Source organism: Vicugna pacos, chromosome 14 (assembly GCF_048564905.1).
Source record: "Vicugna pacos chromosome 14, VicPac4, whole genome shotgun sequence".
Taxonomy (NCBI): Eukaryota; Metazoa; Chordata; class Mammalia; order Artiodactyla; family Camelidae; genus Vicugna; species Vicugna pacos.
In genome coordinates this window covers 5,282,519-5,300,939 of record NC_133000.1, presented here as the reverse complement: position 1 = coordinate 5,300,939, position 18,421 = coordinate 5,282,519, and the positions used below count along the sequence as shown (strand labels likewise).

Sequence of the window (18,421 nt, the reverse complement as noted above, 5' to 3'; positions counted from 1 at the left end):
AGGAAAGAAATTGCTGGATCATATGATAACTCTATTTTTAGTTTTTTGAGGACTCCATACTGTTTTCCATAGTGACTGTACCAATTTACATTCCTACCAACAGTGTAGGAGGGCTCCCTTTTCTCCACACCCTCTCTAGCATTTATTGTTTGTAGACTTTTTGATGATGGCCATTTTGACTGGTGTGAGGTGATGCCTCAATGTAGTTTTGATCTGCATTTCTCTAATAATTGGTGCTGTTGTGCCTGTTGGCCATCTGAATGTCTTCTTTGGAGAAATGTCTGTTTAGGTCTTCTGCCAGATTAACATTTTGATTAGGGAAGAGGCTGAAACTATTGGTAAAATCTGAAATCTATTTGTCTTGTTTTTCACCACAACAATAATTTGGTAATTAGCTCTTTGGGCTAAAAGCTTTAAGCAAAAAAGGGAACAGCAACAGAACCAGACAGCTCAGGCCTCTATTCTGGGGGCGGGGGAGTCTGTAGGGTAACATAAAAGGCAGAGGGTCCTCCACACTTTAAGGTTCAGATGATAAAGAAAATGAGTGGACATGCTGCAGCGGACATCCTCTGACTTTCTTCTTTAGCCAGAAATGTAGTTAATCTCCTTAGTTGGGGAGCATTTATATAGCATTTCACTTCCTCCCATTTACAGATACCAGATGCATGAAACTCGAAATGCCTTACGGGTTATTAATATGCTCATTCATAATATTTAAGCCTCAAAGGTAAGTGTTCTTGTTCTCCGCTGGACACACCCGATGACCTCGCGGTGGAGCGCAAACGCACAAAGTCAGGCGCCAGGGCTCCACCAGCCTCCCTCCCGCGGCGAGAGGCGGGCAGGCTGAGCTCCACCACAGACAGTGATAGATCCGGCGTCAGGAGCCTCTGGCACTCGGGCTGAGAGGATGCCAAGACTCGCCGCGTTTTCAGAAGACCGAGGAAGCCCAGGCGCCCAGACCCCACGTGCTGCCCCCTGGGGCTGAGGGTGGCCCTGCGGTCACCCAGGCCTGGCACCTTCTACGACCCATCAGCAGCCAAAGTGGACCAGCACTGCGGCCCTGTCTCCCTTAGGGCTGAAAGGGCAGAAATTTCAGAACCTGGCCATCTGAGGTCTAAAACGCAGCAAGCAGTCACATGCTCCACTCGCTTCCAAGACCTCCCCTGCAGAACGTTCATTTCTACCTTTTCCTGTCTTTTTTACATCGTGTTCCCTTTTAGGATCAAGGTTCTGAATCATTCTTCCCAGACCAACGTCTGTCACGCGCACGTCTACCCCGGGCTCCCGAGTCGCCACACGGTGCGCTCGGAGGTGCCGTCCGACCCGAGAATCCAACCGGTTCTCCAGCCCCAGCCCCACGCCAGGACGCACACACGCGCGGGCAGCCCCTCCGCGGCCCCGCCCGGTCCGCGCTCCCCGCCGCGGCCTCACCTTCCCGGAGAAGAGCTGGGTGGCCACGGCCAGCGCCTCGAAGCCGCGCGCCGCCCGCCGCAGCTCGGCCCGCGCCAGGCCCAGCTGCCGCGCCTGCCGCTCGCAGCGCTCCCTCAGCCGCTGCGCCAGCTGCCGCTCGGCCTCGCGCGCCTGCGGGTCCGGCTTCGGGGGGAAGCCGTTGCGGGGGGCCGCCGTCCTCTGCTTGGGGTGTCCTGGAACGAAAGAAGGGTCGCTGTGAAAACACCGGCAGCCCACGCGGGCCGCCCGCGCCTTCTTACAGAGGGACCTCCCCCAGGGGCTGGGAGGGAGTCACCCTTCATCGGTCACGTTAGGTATTGCACCCCGCCCCCCGAAACAGCGACTTCACATGTTCTATTTATGTGGCTCGAAGGGCAGGAGTCCACACTGGGAAAAAGCAGCAGACAAAACTGCCCAGCGCCTTCCAGCATCCTCCACTTCTAGGTCTGCTTAGAGAGACTGGAGCAGTTTTTTTTTTTTTCCTGCTTCGAGAGGATTACTCTTTGAAAGTGTCTAATGGGAAATCAATCAATCAATCAATCCAGGTCAAAGTCAGAGTTAAAACAGAGGAAAGTTTTAATTGGGCCTCAGGGATGATGCTCACACGCCCTTCCCTCCCTTCCTGCGACCTTTATTCAATGTCACATTCAAGTCACACCTCTGATAGCCTCTGCTGCAGGGACTTCTGACTTCATTTTATTATTATTATTATTATTATTTTTTGCTACATCTTCCTATTTAATCTTTTTTTTTAAATTGAGATACAGTCAGTTTACAATGTTGTGTTAATTTCTGGTGTACAGCATAATTCTTCAGTCATACATGAATATACACATATTCATTTTCATATTCTTTTTCACCATAAGCTACTACAAGATACTGAATATACTTCTGGCTTTAAATTCCTACAGCATCAATGTCCTCCCAAATGTACCCCGTCATGTGGCCACTCACGCCACCTCCATGGCTCAAGGTCCAGTCCCAGCCACCATAACCCCTCACCTTCTTATGGGAGCCCTGCTTCTAGCATCTTTGCTGCACAGCAGCAGAGTGATCTTTACAAACACAAAAGAGCCTGGGAGCTGCACGGACCCCTCCGTATGCCCCATTGCAGGAAGAAGGTGCCCATCCCTCACGACGGCCCAGAGCCTCTTAGGTCTGGCTCCTACCGGGTAAACGTTACAGGTGTGTGTCGGGGAGTGAGAGGGGACACAGAGGAAAGAACCAGAAACTCTGCCCAGGGTTGAGGAGGCTTTAAGGGGAGGTGATTACTAGGCTGAAGCAAGAAGGAGGAAAGGCCGGGCCCCAGGAAAGAGCTCAGAGACCAGCACTGCATCGCGGTCACGGACCCTCGGATGAGCGAGAGTCTTCCTGGGATCTGCTGTCCTTCTAGCCTGAGGCTCAGGCCGACCTGCCCCGCTGAGAGCCTCTGCGGTGGACCACAGATGGATTTCCATTCCCAAGGCACATTCCTTCCGTGGCTTAAGTAGATCACATCCCAGAGGACATGACAGGGACACTGCCCACACGCTCACGAATAAACTTTAATGTTTCAGCTGTTCTTCTTTCTCCACTTTTGCCTCCAAAATATCAGGGAGTAACGTGCAAAATATATCAGAAAGTGGTGGCCTCTTCAGTGCCTGATACATCGAGATGCAGTAGAGTAATGGGCTTGGAACACACAACTGGCCTCATTTTTGGGGGGGAAAAAGATGGTTAATTGATCTAACTGCATCTGATTATTGATTTAATGGTAACCATGCTAATTTTAATCAAATCTTCCTCCTTTTAAGAAATTATCAGAGATTAGCATGCAACCTCACGTATGACATCTTAAACTAGTGTGGCTTAATGAAATAGCAGACTGTGAAATTACTGTTTCTTTAGAACTGTCTTCATGACAGTGGAGTAAATATTCCAGAAAATTCACTTGCACGTTGCAGGCAAATCAATCTTAGTGTGTCCTTAATCCCAACACTCTCAACACTGAAAACAAAAGAAAAATAACTACCAACAAAATGTGAGAGATTTTACTGCCTGCATTACATTGTAAGACATAGCCTAACACCCAAGGTAGATTTCTTTCATGATTTTTTACTGTTGTGGCTGGTGATTTTATAAAACATTCCAGCGTTTTAATTAATGTGTTGAGGTACCCAGTGCCTGGCACCATTACAATAGCAGGCATTTCTTTTAGAAATCTAAAACTAACTAACTAAATAAAACATACTTCCAGCTCAGCGAATTACAGCTAACTGCAACCTAGGGCAGAAACAGTCCCCTCTGCACTTGCGGACATTAGTAAGTGCTCACATGGTTGTGTACTCTGGGCTGCAGATTTATCTTCTGTTATTATTATTATTACTATTACCATCACTATTATTTTTAGGTTAGCAATTATACTCAATGGGAAACAGACAATGTAATTTGGTGAAATTCTATTTTTGGTGTTTACTTTGATACTGGTGTTACTATTAATTGCTTTTACTCACACACTCAAAAGTCCAGTGTTCTATTGAACTCCAGTACACTCAGTCTTCATTTCTACTCCTGGGGCCACCAAAGTGATGTTCTGAGCCAGGACAGAGGCCCCCCTGAGAACATCAGCTTTTGGTATTAACACACCAAACTACCAAACCACCTGATGAAACCAGCCCTTGTGTGGGACTCCTGGTTGGCTGCACAGTTAGTCGCAGCACAGATCAACCCTCAGGCCCCAGTGCTAAGACTCCAAGAAGCAAACGCGGAGAAACACGGTTGGTTGTGGAGTCCTCTGTGGCTTTCGGCTGAAAAGGCTCCTGCCATCTTGCTGAATATATCAAGCGTAACTCTGCCTAGGACGAATCACCACCTGGCTGTCAGCAGCAGAGGGCTGGTTCTCACTAAAACCTGTATCCTTCCCTGTGCTGTCGATTTCGTCAAGTAAGTCTGCGGTTAAGTCCCTGCGGTAGTGTCCTGTCACGTACTCTCCTGCTCGCCCACATGTCAGGCCACGCCCAGGACGGTCCGTGAGGACCAGGCTCATCTCCCGGGGATGGAGAGCCTACGTCAAAAGATGAGTGACACACAGCCAGCTTCACCTGGTTGATTAAAAATTTTAAAGGATTTCAAAAATTAAAAAATTTTTTTATTGAAGTATAGTTGATTTTCTATGTTGTGCTAGTTTCTGGGGTACAGCATAGTGATTCAGTTATGTGTGTGTGTATATATATATATATATTCTTTTCCATTATAGGCCATTACAAGATAGTGACTATAGTTCCCTGTACTGTACGTAGGACCTTGTTGTTGATCTATTTTATATATACTCATGTGTATCTGCAAATCCTGAACTCCTAATTTATCCTTCCCTGGCCCTTCCCCCTGTAACCATAAGTTTGTTTTTTATGTCTGTGAGTCTCTATTTTGTAAATAAGTTCATTTATCTCATTTTCTTAGATTTCACATATAAGTGATATCACATGACATTTGTCTTCCTCTGTCTGACTTACTTCACTTAGTATGATAATCTCTAGGTCCATCCGTGTTGCTGCAAATGGCATTATTTCATTCTTGAAAAGGATTTTGCTTGCTCCTACTGTTTTTTTCTTAAAAGCCAGCACAATAATGAAGCTAAAATACAAACTTTCTTAGGAAGTAAGGGGTTAATGGGACCATGCCACAGAAAGTTCCAGATGCCCATGATCACGTGGAACTCGTAGAGAGCACGGTCAGCACTGGGATGATGGTAGTGATGGTCACTCACTTGTGACCTCTCACACCCATATTTCTCTGGAACAGCCACCATACACACTTTAAACAAGGGGCATGCCATGTCCCCGAGGACACTTCCAGGTGCTGGAAGATTTTATTTTCTCCTTCCCTGTTCTTTGTGGTTTCCATATTGCTTCTGTAGAGCTCAAAGGTTCAAAGCAAGCAGGCATGCTATTGACTTCTCTGCAGCCAGGCAGACTCTGTTAAGTCTCTTTCCACAAAAATCAAAGCTCTGGTCCCCTGCAATATCCTGATTTCCATCCAGTTAAACCAGGAAACTGCTATTAATGAATACAGACCTTCACAAAGGGGATTAGCGATGGCTGCGGCGTTTTTAAATGAAGTGAAAGAGCAAAGGTACTAGTTATTTTTTTAACTCTCTGGCCCTATAAACCTCTCAACTATTAATGAGACTCATCCTCAATGCAGGTGTTCAATGTGAACTGTATGAACAGAAATACCTAGACAGTGTCTTGCCATGACCTTCAGACAGAGCTGATTTCACACGTGCACTTCATGTCATGTGTTCTGTGGGGGATCAAAATATCTAACAACTTTTACTGAGCACGGCTCTGTGAATGACGTGTGGGAGACCAGCGGACATGCAAAGGAAGAAGGCCCGCCCTTGCCTGGAGGCAAGCTGGTGTCAGGAGGGGCCCAGCTGCGTCTGGGTTTCAGGTTTTCTGACCCCTCTCCAGGGGTGTCACCACTGGAGCGCCACCAATCCACCCTGCAGCATCTCCGCCAGGTCTCACGGGTCTGGGGGCAGACCTACATCTAGAAGGCCTTCCCTTCGTCTCGGTCCTGCTCCAATCACAGTTCCTCTTTGACCATCCTCTTGGCAGTGTAATCTGACTGGGGGCAGAGGGTATCTATGACGATCCCAGAGACAGCCAGAGGCTCAAAGGAAAGAGCCAGTAGCCGTATAAATGTGCTTGCGTGCAAAGGCTGAGCATCAGGAAGAATGCAGCCCTTAAAAATGGAAAGAGGGCATTAAAAATTCATCTGCAGTCATCTGGTCACCATCCAGAGGATTCTGACGGATGTTAGAGCGTGGCTTAATTTTAAAGCTGGAAGCTCATCTGACATGATCACAAGCAAGCTGTGCAGCTTCAGGACCTGCATATTTACAATCTCAGAGAAGGCCCACGACCTTAACACTTGTAAACAGGAAAGAAAAGAATGAAAGGACACAACTCTGATAGGCCTCCAGTTTAAGGAAAAGCACTTCGTGAGTTTGGAAAACGTCGTAGCCGACAGGAGGTCTGTTCCCTGCAGACTGGCAGGGAGCACACGTGCCGAGTTCTCTGCTGTCTCGGGCAGGCTTTTATTTTTCTTAAACTGATCTGAATTTCAGAAAATTCTGCCCAGCAGCACACTTAGTACTTAGTACTTCTGATTTAGCACTGGCACTTGTTTGCCGGGGTTGCCTAGCCGGCGGGGAGGGGAGGGGTGTGGGAGGAGGAGTGGACAGACGGCACAAGGGGAGGAGACTTCCTTCCAGCCAGCCCTGAGCATGGGTGAGGGCAGGAGTTACCAAACGGGGCAGCACCTGGCCACAGACTAAGTTTTCTAGAAAGGAGAGGTCTGCCTTTCCCATTCCAAAGACGGAGCAGGTTCCTTCCTATTTTGACGGACAGGAAAACAGAAAAACATAGGAACAAACCAGCCTTTCCAAAGCTGACTATGAAAAGATGTGTTACTCTAACCCACCCTCTAGACAAAAACTGATGTAAAATTGTCTCATCTTCAGGAAACTTCTTTATTATGTACAAGAAGTAGAGGTGCTACTTATCAAGGTAGATATGAACGTCTCCCTTCTCCAAGGGTGAAACAATCGTGGTTCAATAGTGTTATTGCAATTGCTAAATTTCTATATTAAAAATTATGCTGCTTGTGGCCAAGATGGAGTAAGAAGGGTCAGATTTATTTTCTCATCTGAAGCTACCTAAGGAAAGTTTCAGAAAGGGAGCGATCAATAATGTCCAATGTCACGGAGATGAGACAAGGAACAGGGCGTGGCCCCTGCAGGAGGCGGGCAGTGGACAGTGCTGGACAGCACCCCAGGGTGCAGCCACGGGATTCTGAGTGCCTGCGTTCAAACCAAGACTACTACTAGTTTCCTGTGACTTTGGGCAAATTAATGAAAATCTCTGTACCTCAATTTCCTCACACATAAAGGGAAAGGCAATAATCGTACCTGTCTCCCAGTTACTGTAGGCGTTAAATAAATGCATTTAAAGAGCTTAGGAGAGAACCCGGCGTACAAGAGGAACTCAAACATTAGCTGCTATTGTTGCTACCATTTTTGCGCTTAAAGAAAATGTTCTGAGGTTATACTGCATTCCATTCTACAAAGGGGTTGATGCCTTACGATATGAATTTTCATAATAAATAATTTTCAACTTTCGTGTGACATTTACGTGGCTTATCCATATCTGAATTGTAAATAAATAAAATAACAAGTATTGATAATCCATGGTTTCTCTTTTTAGAAAATATTCTCTCCTGAGGTTATAGCTCCAAAGTCTATTTTTCAATTATAAATTATTTTACACGCTGTTGGAATAGCAGATACTCCCACACGGAGAAGATTCTACCACTTAAACGGAGCACAATAACGTTTTGTTCTTTAAGACAAAATGATGCCAACAGCTAGTTCACTTCAGCTGGAGTCAGAACACATCAGTATGTGTACATCAAGCCCTGGGATAGTCGCACACACCACATGGGCTGGCGTTACTCCACTGATGACATCTGAACAAAATAAACTCCCAGTTCAAGTCTTTTCCTCAAATAACACAGCTCACATTTCTTAAATACCTGGCGAATGAAGCTTGGTGGCTGAAGCCGCTGTTCTCTTAGGAGATGAAACTGCAGGTTTATTAGCATCTTGATCTTTTTGTACTTCTTTCTTTGTTCCTATATATAGTTTAAAAAGAGAGAAAGAAAGAGAGCGAGTTACAATCGAAATGCTTAACACAAATTGTTTGTGGAAAGAGAGGCTTAACAAAAGGCGCACAGAACAAAATAATATTTGGGTGATTTGTTGCTATAGTCACCACCCCCTGTGCTTCGGGAATGACACACTTGTTTACAGCAAAGGGAATTTCATCGTGAGTGGTCAGGCGAATAAGCACACTGCTGTCTCTGATTTAATGAAAACCGCCCCTGTCTCCGGAGGTCACTGCACCCCAATGGCCCTGACAAACTCTCTGGGAATTAAAATTGTACTATCCTTGGCCACCAATTCAGTCTGCCGGCGTCCTTCTGCCAAAACAAGTTTTCAGAAGACGAGAAGGAAGCTTTAGCTGAACCTAACCGCTAATGACTCCAGCATCACGAGAACGGAGCCCCCGGGGACATGGTCTGCCTCTAATTAACTTCCACACAGCTGGTCCATCGAGGTGACCTGGAGAGCCTCTGAGCTCTCTCTCCGCTGCAGCTGAGCTTTGTGGGACCTGCTGGCAGAGCCGGCCACCCCAGAATGGGACAACCTGAGCGCAGAACACCACGTGGAAGCTCCTCAGTCGTGCTCAGGGGCATACGAGGCACAGCCCTGTTTCTCCCTTGTGTGCTGGGCACAGACCCTCACCTCCACATCCCCTTCATCAGAACGTCAAAGAACCGTGGGTGGAAGATCAGAGAAATAACACAGACCTGGGTGTCCCTAGACCTGTCTCCACTTCAGCCCAGTTTATTGTGTCGTGTCAAAAATAAACTTTGGTGATGGCGGTGGTTCCTTCGATGCAGAACGCAAATATCCCACTTTGCCCCCACTCCCTGCAACCTCACTCCTCTTTCAGAGATAACCACTGCCAGCAATTTGGCATTTATTCTTCCAGACCTTTTTCTAGGTATTTATAAATATATCTACACAAAAACAAACACAGCTCTTCATTAGCTAAATGAATCACATATTGCCATTTCTTTTTTACCTACCCACACTTTTCAAGATCTTTTTCATATCAGTGTATTTATAGATCTTTTTAAAAAATGCCACACCACGTTAATGGGCAAAGATACACATAATTTATTCACCCATTCTCCTGCTGATGAACCTTTAGATTGTCTGCAAGTTTTAGCTGTTAAAATAGCTAAATGTGCTACAATAAACATTCTCCTGCTTGCTTCTTTGTACACATGCACCAGTGTCTTCACAGGATGAACGCATAGACATGTTTTGCTGGATTAAGAGTCTGCTCATTTGCAATATTGCCAGACACAGCTCAGTTGTCCTCCAAAAAGAGCTACTAATTTACACTTCCAACCAAGCATGTGAGGTCAATTCTTTCCACATGCCCCATGCCCCCTGAAGTCTCCATCATTTTAATTTTTGCCAGACACTTAGTCTTTCCATATTAGTCATGTGCATTTCTTTATTGGAAAATCATCTGATTAAACCCTTTGCCCATTCTTCTTATTGCTGTGTAAGAACTCTTCACTTCTTCTGGATATTAAGCCTTTGCCTGCTGTGTAAATTGTATTTTTCAGCCTTTCACTTTTTACAACTTATTTATAGAACCTTTCATTGTACTGTAGTTTTAAAATTTTAACACATTCAAATATGTCAACTTTTCCCTTCCAGCTTTAAAAGCACTATTATAGATTATTTATATGTACATGTACGTGCAAGTGTACACGTGTGTCTGTGTGTGACTGTGGGAGGGATCATTCCAGGGACTGGAGCAGGAGGCAGGTGTTTGGATTCTGTCTCCCTCTCTTTCCTTCTTCTTTTCTGGCCTGATTGGGCTACTGCTTCCCCCAACACCACCCACCCTGCCTCACCCTCTCCACCCTGCGCACCTGCCCCCGACACCGCCCACCCTGCCTCACCCTCTCCACCCCGTGCACCTGCCTTCTGCTCTTCCTCCTGCACACCTGCCAGCATCTTCTCTGTTTTATTGCCTTTGGACAAACTGTTTTAGTCTTGTTGATTTCCCTTCTAAAGCCTAAATTCTCCTTTGTATCTCCCTGCCGGACTTTTTTCCCTCCTACTCTCGATGCTTCGTGCATTTAGTGAACATACACCTGGAGTCTTCCACATCTCAGTAAACGGCCCCACCTTTCACTCACTGTTCTTGGGCCAAACACACACCGACATTTCACCAAATACCCCATATTCTGCTGAAACCTAAATATTTATTAGTTCTTCCAACTTTATATGCACATTTCTTCTTTTATGCCTTTGCTAATTCTGTAAGTCCCCACTGTTCTGCCTTTTCATCTTTCCTTAGTGAACTCACTGTTTGGGTCATCTTGATTCGTCTCTTTGCCCCCCTCACCCCCCCAATTCAGCCCATCAGAAGAGCTTGCTGGATCTCCTCCAAGAACACCTCCCGGGTCTGACCCCCTCCCTCCCCCTTCCCCAGCCTCCGACCTGCCCCGCTCCCACTCCGGCCCTCCTACAGCACCCTCTCCGGCAGCCCCAGATGAACTGGTCCCCAGGCTACACCACAGACACTGGTGATAGTTCATTTTATGTGTCAACTTGACAGGGCTATGGTTGCTCAGATATTCGGTCAAACGTCATTCTAGATGAGATGCACGTTTGAATCAGCAGACTGAGTAAAGCAGATTGCCCTTCCCGCCCAGGAGGGGGCCTCAGACAATCTGTTGAAGGCCTGAGTAGAACAAAAGGACGAGAGGGAAAGAACGTCACCTGCCCGACAGTTTGAGCTGGGATGTCAGCCTCCTCCTGCCCTTGCGCTGGAACTTAAACCACCAGCTGTCCTGGGTCTCCAGCCTGCAGACTGCAGGTCTCGGGACTTCTCAGCCTCCAGAAGCACATGAGCCAAATCCTCATGATAAATTTCTTTATATGTTTACTATTTATTTATAATAAATATATTCTATATTATAAATATATTAATATATATCCTTTAGACACTCTTTCCTATATATAAAATGTATGAAATATATGAATGTATAAATCTCTTGGTTCTGTGTGTCTGGAGAACCACTAACACACACACACACACACACACACACACACACACACACACACACACACACACACACACACATACCCTTCTGGCCCTGCTCACACACTCCAGCCACACTGCCAGCCTTCTTGATGCTCAAATACGCTACACTTCCTCCCATTCCGGGCAAGTTAGCGTGAGTTCCTTCTGTACAGAACGTGCCCCCACCCCCGAGACCCTGGGCTTGGCTCACTCATCTGCTCCTCCAGGTCTCTTCACAAGTGATAATCTTCTGGGAGGTGGTGCCTGACGCTCTAGGTAAACGAGCCCTCCCGCCACCTGCCACTCTCCCCCTCACCTGCTTCATTCTTCTTCACAGCGCTGACCACCACCCAAATCGTATTACACACTCATCTGTTTGTCTACTGTCTACCTTCCCCATTGGAACATAAACTTCAACCAGAGGGCCACCCCCCCCGACAGTGTGGCCATTCAGTCAGTGCCCCACTGTCCCCCTCTCCCACTGGGCTCCTTTCCAGGCACTTGGGGACTACAGAAGGCTGGGTCCTTGGGGTCCTTTCTGAAAGCCCAGTTGCCACTCCGCCCCACTGAAGCCACCACCCCCGCCCTGCAGGGCATCCAACTTACGGCTCATCTGACTCTTCTCTTCCCTCCCTCTGCCCAGGTTTTAGGTATCAACCAATACAGAAAGGCCCCCAGGTTCTCAGGAGCTCAGGAGGGAAGTGTTAAGGGCCAAAGTCTGCACTAAACACAACACTTTCAAGGAAAACTAAGCATAAATATTTACCCAGAGTTTCAATATTTTCCATCCAGCCTTCATGGAGTGCTATTTGGCAGCTTCTATCAAAAATTTTAAATATTCATAGACTTGACCTAGCAATTCCACGTTTACTGATCTCTCTTCAGAAGACTTCAACAAGTGTGAAAAGATGTACGTTCAAAGGCACTTCCTCCATTATCCGCAATAATAAAGAAGTGCAAATACCCAAAGTGCACACTGGGGAAGGGTTGAATAAACTATGGTATATCCATCAATAGAGTACAATGGCGCCATTAAAAAGAACAAGGTTGCTCTGTATTCTACCCGCATGGAAAGACGTCCGTGAGACATAAATTACAAAGCTAGTTGTTGAACAGTATGTGCAGTTATTATCCCATTTTTATGACACAAAGTATTATCTGTATTCTAGTTGTAAATATACAAAAAAATTCTGAGAGATCTTCTACTAATTTTAAAATATTTTTAATAAGGGTTACTTCCAAGCAATAGGATCGACTGGATTTTACTTTTTTTGCTTTTGCATTATTTCTTTCTTTTAATAATGATCACACACACTACTTTTGTAATAAAAAATAGACAACAAAAGGCATAAAACCAAAATCAAACTGAAACCAGTCTGTCTGCTCTATGAAAGGATAAAGAGAGAAGCCAGCCTAGTGCAACCACCTCTACAATAGTAATTTTGATCGAAAGTTTCACCATCTCCCTCCTCCCAGGAACACAGCGCTGCCCAGAAACTTCCTGCGTGGTTCTGGGAGCTCTGGATGGCACAGACAGTCAGAGCAATCAGCCAAGACTTACTGTTCTTTTTGCAGTTTTCCTGCAATCTAGACTCAGCTTAAGTGTTTTCAAGTACATCATAAACGTTCATCTAACTCTAAGACCCCCGAGAGCTGCAGCAATGCGTGTTGGCCTCATGGTTTCCCTGCTGCCCCTCCAGCTGCTCTCCCCGCGTCTCTCTCGCTGCTGCTTCCTCCCTTCCCCACACCTCGCACAGCTGCCCCAGGATTCTGCCTCCACCTTCTCCCACTCACTCTTCTGGATGAGCCAGTCCACTCAGCATGCTTACACCGCCGAGCTGTACACACTGATGACTATAAAATCCATTATTTCCAATCCAGATAAGCACAGACCTCTCTCCTGAGACCCAGGCCTACTTTTAGCTGCCAACTAGCATAACCACTTACCTACTGGACGGCCAGATCACCGTGCCCCAAAGGGAACAAATTATCTTCCTCTCAAACCCTCTTCTCTTCCCGTATTTTCTTTCCTGGTCAGTTGTCCCCTTCATCACTAAAACCAGAAGCCAGAGAATCGTCTTCCTCATCCTCTCACATCTAGTCACTCACTAAGTCCTTCTGATTCTACCTCGTCAGTGGTTCCTGAATCTGGCCTTTTATCCATCCTCAGTTTCCTGCAGCCAAATCCTCCTCATTTCTTGCTGGGACAACCAAGAAAAGCTCCTGAGTCATTTCTCTGTTTCTCACCTTCTTCACCTTTAGCCAACTCACCCTCCTATGGCTGCCAGAACGACCTTTCAAATCACACAGCTTTCCTTTTAAAAGTTTCCAAGGCTTTTCCTGGTCTTCAGTAGGAAGCCCCAATTCTGTGTTGTGGAACGACAACCTCTAGGTGACATCGTGGTCTCTGTGTGATGCTCCGTAACACCATCTGTGCTGTCCCTTAGGCTGCAAGGCTCCATCTTTCCCTTGTCTGCGTGACCCACCCCTCATCGCCATCAAATTCAGCTCCTCCCCTCTCTGAAGACTTGTTTGTTGCCATTGGAACAAATGATCACGAACTCAGTGGTGAAAAACAACACAAATGCATTCTCTTACAGTTCTTAGAGGGTAGGGGTCAGAAGTATGAAATCAGTCTCATGGGCCATGTGTCAGCAGGGCTGGTTCCTTCTGGAGGTTCCAAGGGAGGATCCATTTCCTTGCTTTTTTTCTGCTTCCAGCCTTCCTTGGCTGTGGCCCCTTCCTCGGTCTTCAAGGCACATCACTCCGATCTCTGCTTCCAACATCACATCTCCTTCTGCTCCAACTCTTCCTGCCTTCCTCTTAGAAGGATCCTTGTGATACACTGGGTCTGTCTGGATAATTCAGGACAATCTCCCCATCTCAAGACCCTTAACTTAATCCCATTGGGAAAGTACTTTTAGCCATATAAGATAACAATCATTGGTCCCAGTGATTAGTACATGGGTGTGTTTGGGGGCTAGTATTTAGCCCATCACACCTTCTTTGTCTAACTGAACAAAAAAAAAAAGGAGGAGGAGGAAGGAGGAGGAAGAAGAAGGAGGAGGAGGAGGAAGGAGGAGGAGGAAGAGGAGAAGAAGAAGAAGAAGGAGAAGAGAGGGAGGAGAGGAGGGAGGAGGAGATGGAGATTGAGACGAAGATGAAGACGAAGATGAAGAAGAAGAACCTCTTTTTGCTTGCCAAAAAGGCACTAAGTGTTTGGCCTATATTAGTCCTCAGAGTCTGTCACTTATTTAGGAAGATTTCCCTAATTTCATTGAGTCCCCTTGAACTCCTTAGACTGCATTCAGCCTTCCCTATCTTATTTCACCCGGTGTAGACGATATGCCTCTAGTGGATGTCTCTTGTTTGGCCTGACCAGCTTCTTTTAACAGCACCAGTGCTGACCTTTGGGGAACCAACCCTTCCCTCCTTTTGGCCCACGTGGTTGGGTGGGACTGACCCACCTAGACCTGGAGGTGGGCATGTGAACCAAGCCTGCCCGATCAGAGCTCTGCATCACACCAGTGTGACAGAGCACATTGGTTTGGGAATGAACACAAGACCCAAGTTGGGATAATGAGAGCCCTACTTTGAGAATTTTGCTGGAATGATTAGAAAAGATTTCTTTTTCTGATAGATGCCTAAGCTGGTGAGATGTAAGTCTCAACGTGGAGCCTTTGTGAAAAAGAAGCCAACTGAGGGGAAAGAAGGGCCAAGAGATGGAACACATTCTTGATGACACCTCATTTTAGCTTGCATTTCACTGCACAGTGGCCTCAGTGAGTCCCGATACACAGTGAGACCTCTTGCCTGCTTTTAGTAGGAAGCACAATGAATCCAGGGGAGTCTGACTTCCCTGGAGGGTTTAAAGGGAAGTAGGAGGGGGCAGGGTGGGAACGCTCAGAGCAGAGCTGGGGGGAGAGGGCGGGAGAACACAGACACTGAAGGGCTTCTGTTTGGTGCTGTGACCTTGCTCGAGCATTGGTTTTCTAAAGTTGAAGGCCAGTGAATCCCAGCATTCTTTCCATCCCTGGCCCTAAGCTTCCTCTATTAGCCCACACCACGTGGAACTCCTTATGCCTTTGGTAAATAACCTCTGTCTCCCACCTTCATCCTCAAGCTTTCAGAGCAACCTTCTCAAATGATGGCCACTGTCCTTCTGCTCCTCACCCAACTTATTCTCAAGTCAGGAGATCTCTTTCAAACTACCTAATACGCCACTAGAACGTGAAGCCCCCATGTTCGTGTAAAACTCCTTTTCCTTTGAGGTCCCAAACTTAAGGCTGGCGTACTCTAACATTGTTCCCTGCGGTCACCCACAGCGCAGTTACTGTCCCTCCCTTACCCCTAGGCGTGGCCTTCCTCTTTATCCCAGGTCCTGCCATCACCCTGGTAAGTGACAATGACCCCATGCATAACTCATCTGACGTCCCAGCCTTTCAGTACTTTGACATCTGCTACTCTGGCCAGGCACCTTTACTCAGGACACCTGGGTACCATCCTGGACCTTGCCACCACCTAGAACTCCACCTCTGAAGTTTATATACCCCGCTTTCTGAGCACAACTTTCTACGGAAGACCTACATCTCACGAGAACCACCCACTCAGTAAATATTTGTAAACAAATGAGTTGGTTACTGGTACTAACTAATCATGGTCTTCCTCTGTGGAAAATGAAGTCAACCTTGAGATTAAGTGAATTCCTGACAGTTTGAAACCTACTGTCATCTTTTCGCATTTTCCCCAGTGCCTCTCTCTCCCAGACATAATAAACAGGCGTGTCATAAGCAAGTAATGAGAAATCACTTTATACACTGCTAGAAACAAAATGAGAAAAGCTCTGCATATGATGGTTTTGTGGGAGGAAAATAATCCAGTTCTCCTGGGGAATCAAGACACTGTGTGATCTATTAGGCACTGAGAAAATGTGAATAAGTAAGTCGTGGTGGGAAAAGCACTTTGTGTTTTTGAAACTGCTCAAATAGATATTCGGGCTTTATTCATTGTGGCAGTTTTTTTAGTTAGGTAAGCCAAAATGAAGGAAATGGTCTGGATTATTTGTCTCATTCCACCCAATAATTTACTCTCACATTAACTCAAGAACACAACAAATTTGTGCTTTTTAGAGCTAACATTTTCCCTATATAAATAAAAAATCCCTAACATGGTCTATTTAGTATCAAATAAGTGCACATGTTAGTTTCCTGCAGTTTTACTCTAAAGGCTGCATCATCCCTTACTTATTTTCTGAACTATTTATTCCTTGAAAAATCCAAAGCATTCTCTTATTCATTCACCATATGTTTTTACAGGGGGCAGGGCTCCACTGTACTTGATATGGTATTAGCTGCTGAGAGTCCATGGTGAAAGACAAAATCCTATGTCCAGAAATTCACCAATTATTGGGACATGTAAATAAGTAGTGACAAGATAATGAAACAGGTGCCAGCCCAGAGGTCTGGATAAAGATTTCTCTGGGAGCTCAGAAGAGGAGCCAGGTAGGGCTTCACCAAAGAAGGCTAAGTCTGAGCTGAGGTGTGAACTATGCAGAACTATCACCAAGAAGGAAAGGGCACAACAAGGATGGGACATGTGCAAAGGTACAGCACATCCGGGGACAGTGGCAGAGGGGTGGCTTGAGTCCAGCCTTCCTTGCCTCTTGCCCTCTATAATCTCCTTGGTCTGCGTCAGACCAAGGCAAGTACTCTAATCCAGTTCCCCTCCCTCAGAAATCCAACTTAAGGCTAATAAGTCCATTGTTCAATTAAATGTGATTGTGATATCACAAGCATTTAATTGAACAGCGGACTTATTTATATAAGCAATATATACATATATTACTTCTTTTTTATAAATGGGAAGCTGATTGAGGTTGAATGAATGGAAATGATGACTAATGAAAAAAAGAGAAAGCAAACAGGAAGTTAAAGTGTTTGTGGCTCATATTGTTCATAGTTTAAACTAAGTTCTCTGGCTAAAATGACAGATCAAGATTGCCCACTCCCACGACTTCTATTCAACTTTGTACTGGAAGTCCTAGCCACAGCAATCAGACAAGAAAAAGAAATAAAAGATATCCAAATTGGAAGGAAAGAGGTAAAACTGTCATTATATGCAGATGAAATGATACTATACATAGAAAACCTAAGGACTCCATATAAAAAACTACTAGAACTGATAAACGAATTCAGCAAGGTAGCAGGATAAAGATTAACCCACAGAAATCTGCTGCACTTCTTTACACTAACAATCAATGTGTTGTTGTATCAGTGAAATCACACTGCATGCATTCTGCTGCCTACCACTCTTCACTAAACATTGCACTCATTCTCACCCAGCATTACAGCGTGCAGCACTAGGTCACGCTCATTGCCAAACGGCATTCTGTTGCATGCATGTATCACAATGTGTTGGCTTATTCTACCGTTGATGGAAAATTGAGTTGCTTCCACTTCCAGTCTTGAGCAATAATAAGCAGTTCTCTAACTTTGCTTGTCCATGTCTCCTGACACATTTGTAGATGCATTCTCATGTACCAACAAGCAGAATTCTTCAGTTAAGGCATAAGTGAACTTTAGTAGGCAACACTGCCTTGTTTTCCAAAGTGGCTGTGCCCATTCCCCTGTTTCCCTGGCAGGACTGTGTCTGTGTTCTTCATGCACACCCTCTCCACCAACACTTTGGAAGGTCAGATTTGAAAATGTTGCCATTGTGATGCGTACACAACTCATGTGATTTAAACTGCCTTCTCCTGGTCACTGATGAAGTTTAGCACCCTTTTCATAAGTGTATTTAAGTGTATTGGGCATTTGATTTTTTTCTTTTGTGGGGTGTTGGGCAAGTCTTTTTGTTACTTTTTTTTGCGCTGACCTGTAAGGGTTACTTGTAACGTAATTTTACAAAATTATGTAAAATTATATTTATTATATTTATATTATTTATATTTATATATTGTATTGATACATATTACATATATTTGTATTATGTTTATATATTATATTTACATTTATATAATTATATAAAATTGTATATAAAGGTTACAACCTTTTTTAAAGCAGATTATGTTATGATCATCTTTATGATACTATTCATCTATAATTTTTTTCAACATGTAAACTAATTACTAACTTGGTAAATGATAACTCACAATGGAAACAGGAGCCACTACAAAACAGAGCTGTGGTTATAAGTTATTTTTAAGTTGGAGGTGGAAGTAAAGGCAGGATGGGGAGGGTGATTAGCATACACTA

The 18,421-nt window shown here is 45.3% G+C and overlaps 1 protein-coding gene across 2 annotated transcripts in view; it reads right to left on the bottom strand.

Annotated features, from left to right (window-relative positions):
* The window catches only part of MTUS2 (microtubule associated scaffold protein 2), a 396,161-nt gene that overhangs the window by 108,926 nt on the left and 268,814 nt on the right, over positions 1–18,421 (bottom strand). For both annotated transcript variants that reach the window (XM_072976062.1, XM_072976063.1), the window contains exons 7-8: positions 8,026–8,124; positions 1,432–1,643 (exon numbers count right to left, since the gene is read on the bottom strand). In XM_072976062.1, coding sequence (XP_072832163.1) covers positions 1,432–1,643; positions 8,026–8,124 — 311 coding nt within the window. The remainder of the gene's footprint in view (positions 1–1,431; positions 1,644–8,025; positions 8,125–18,421) is intronic.